Source organism: Cupressus sempervirens, chromosome 5, assembly GCF_028749045.1.
Source record: "Cupressus sempervirens isolate cs-2001-9-10 chromosome 5, ASM2874904v1, whole genome shotgun sequence".
Classification (NCBI taxonomy): Eukaryota; Viridiplantae; Streptophyta; class Pinopsida; order Cupressales; family Cupressaceae; genus Cupressus; species Cupressus sempervirens.
This window is the reverse complement of record NC_143122.1, coordinates 937,915,438-937,918,284: the sequence shown is the minus strand read 5'-3', so window position 1 is coordinate 937,918,284 and position 2,847 is coordinate 937,915,438. Positions and strand designations below refer to the sequence as shown.

The 2,847-nt window shown below is 34.9% G+C and overlaps 1 protein-coding gene across 1 annotated transcript; it reads left to right on the top strand.

Annotated features, from left to right (window-relative positions):
* Positions 1 to 592: 592 nt before the first annotated feature.
* Positions 593 to 1,637, top strand: LOC149559035 (lectin-4-like). The gene is made up of 2 exons (XM_089831213.1): positions 593 to 1,150; positions 1,326 to 1,637. The coding sequence occupies exons 1-2, from the start codon at positions 593 to 595 to the stop codon at positions 1,635 to 1,637; spliced, it is 870 nt and encodes a 289-aa protein (XP_089687339.1).
* Positions 1,638 to 2,847: the final 1,210 nt, after the last annotated feature.

The window sequence follows — 2,847 nt, the reverse complement described above, 5'->3', positions numbered from 1 at the left end:
TTTTCCTATAATTATTTTAAAATCGATGTGGCTATGTTCTAAACAAAATGTACCTTTGACCAAAATTTTAAAAAATTAGAAATACAATAGATTTTGCTAAAATTTTCAGCATTTGTTCTTCATGATTTAAATGTTTAGTAATAAAAACAACAAAAATTTTAAGAAAAAAACATTGTATTTTCTAAGGTTTAAAGATTTTTTAAAGGACTTTTGATGTATTATTTCTAGAACATAGCTGGCACCTTATAAAACACCGTGATAAAACATAAAAATATATTAATATTTTTACTACAATCCTTTGGCCCTTCTCTTAATAAATATTAATAAAAAGATGCTCGGGGAGGTTACAAAACTTCAAAGACAAACAGCAAGTCGGACTTGATTGGGAAGAGGTATTTGACGTCGCGTAACAGAATACAGAAATTTGGGACATAACTAGCAATTACGGATTGAGCGGACGGAGTATTCAACCGCTCGACTTGTTCAAGAAACTTGAGGTTTTATGTCATTTGTGTCAAATGGGATCAGTTCACGGATAACTTAAGACAGACGATGTACTGCAATAACAGAAGAAAATGAATAGATTGTCCACATGGCAAACATCACATCTCTGCTGTTCATGGTGTGCTCTTGTTTTGCATTTGCTGGTTTCGTCTTTGGTGAAGAGCAAGCAGACAGCCAAGGGACCCCTCTCTTCAGGTTTCCTCCTCTAAAGAATTTCAACCTACAAGGGATCGCCAGCCCTGCGCCAGTGTTCCTTCCCCTCAACACCAACGAGAGTTACGTGCGACTCTCAACTGGAGACGAAACACGGGCCACTTTCTCCAGGATGACATACGACCAACCAATTTATATCTGGCACGACGACTCTTCTTTTCTTGCTAAGTTTTATTCTCATTTTAAATTTCAAGTTCTTACAAGCGATTACGAGTCGCACCATTATGGCGATGGGCTCGCCTTCTTCCTCGCCCCTTTCGACTCTGAGCCGCCAGCAAACTGCACAGGCCAATGGCTCGGTCTCTTCAACCACACCACTGATGGTAAACCTTCCAATCAAATTGTTCCCGTGGAGTTCGACAGATCCAAAAATGATCCCTTTGATCCAGATAAAAAGCACGTGGGAATCGATGTGAACGGCATTGTTTCAAAGGTATTTTAATTACTCTAAGGGATTTAGTTGTTTCCATTCCAAATTCCTAGTTTCCTTTCCTAAGATCTTTTCTTTCTAATGCATTTGTTTTCGCTATAATGATCTTGTTCTTCGGGTAAACGTATCCGTGTTGAGTAATTGGGGAATTGATATTCGTGGCGGAAGCACGGTGAAGGCATGGGTTGAGTATGACGGCATAGCAAAGAGGCTTCACGTGTTTCTTACGACCAGCCTACAAAAACAAGAAACCCCAATTTTATCGTATGACATTGATCTCGCAAAGTTTCTTCCCCAGAAAATCATGGTCGGCATTTCGGCCTCCACTGCGCATTCAGCGGACCAGCATAAACATTACTATTGGGATTTCAAGTCTCACCATTTGCCGATTCCCACGAAGAACAATCATGTTTTGGTATGGGTCGTCGCCTCCCTTATTGAACTTGCGATCTTAGCGGGATTGGGATTGTGTTATTGGAGATGCAAATGAGATGGAGAGGGTGCTCATGTTGGGATTGCTGTGTTCTCATCCACATCCGATAGCAAGACCGAACTTGAGAAAAGTGGTGAATATTTTGAGATTAGAAGCAGAGGTACCCTACGTTCCACTCACTTATCCAAATAACCTTTGTACGGTGGCACCGTAGGTCCTTCTGAACTACATCTATTTCCAATGTGTGGTAAAATACCAATTCCATCAAACTAGAAAAACGTTCTGAAAAAGAGAGAGAAGGGTAATAAAGACCATCAAAGTCCTTGCAAATTTTTTTTCTATATTGTATTCTGTAATCTTTCTTACGCTAAGTATTACAATATGTACTTTTTTTATTTCTATTTTCATTTAGAGTCTTTTGTAAGATGTATAATTGGCTTCTCTACAAGGTACCAAATTTCTAATTGGATCACGTTTATTTATATGGACATGAGCCATTTGGGTTATTCTAGATGAGTAAAGAGATTTGACGGGAAATTTCCATAGATTCCTAACTAGTCTATTATAGTGAGTTCATGTTTCAATTGTTTTATTCATTATTCTTCTTTTTCAATAACCTAGGCAATGCAAACTATAGGAAAGGAGCTAGAATTTTTATTTATTTTATTTTCAGTGAAAGTGGCGAAAGGAGCTAGAAAATTAATAGTTACAGATTCGAAAAAAAAAAAAACCTAGTATTAAATATATGTAATAATGAGTTGAAAATTGACTCCTCATCAAATTGCAATTCTTCAAAAACATGATAACAACTCATTCATAAATAGAAAAAGGAAAATGTTTAAACCTTTTAAACATATTTAGTTCCACTTAAAAATATATCTTTGTATGACCTCTTTTTGAATGTTATTGTTAGATATTCATATTGAGGATAAAATCCCCTATTTATTACTCCACTTATTCATTCTATGGTAAACAAATGTTTATTACTTAAAAGCCAAAAATAATTAATAACTTATTTATTTATTCAATGTCTTGTTTAAATCTAATTTCTAAAAATGTATGAATAAATTTTAAAAGATATTAAATAGTCCACAACTATAGTTATTAACTAGAAGTAATCAACTTGTAGTCTTTATTATGCTACACTTTGAATCCAAAATGATAAATAATATACTTAGTTTTTATGTTTACCATAATTATGTATCTACACCTTTTTAAATTTGTGAAAGAGAAATCATCCTCATAATTTATTTTTTAATACTATTGA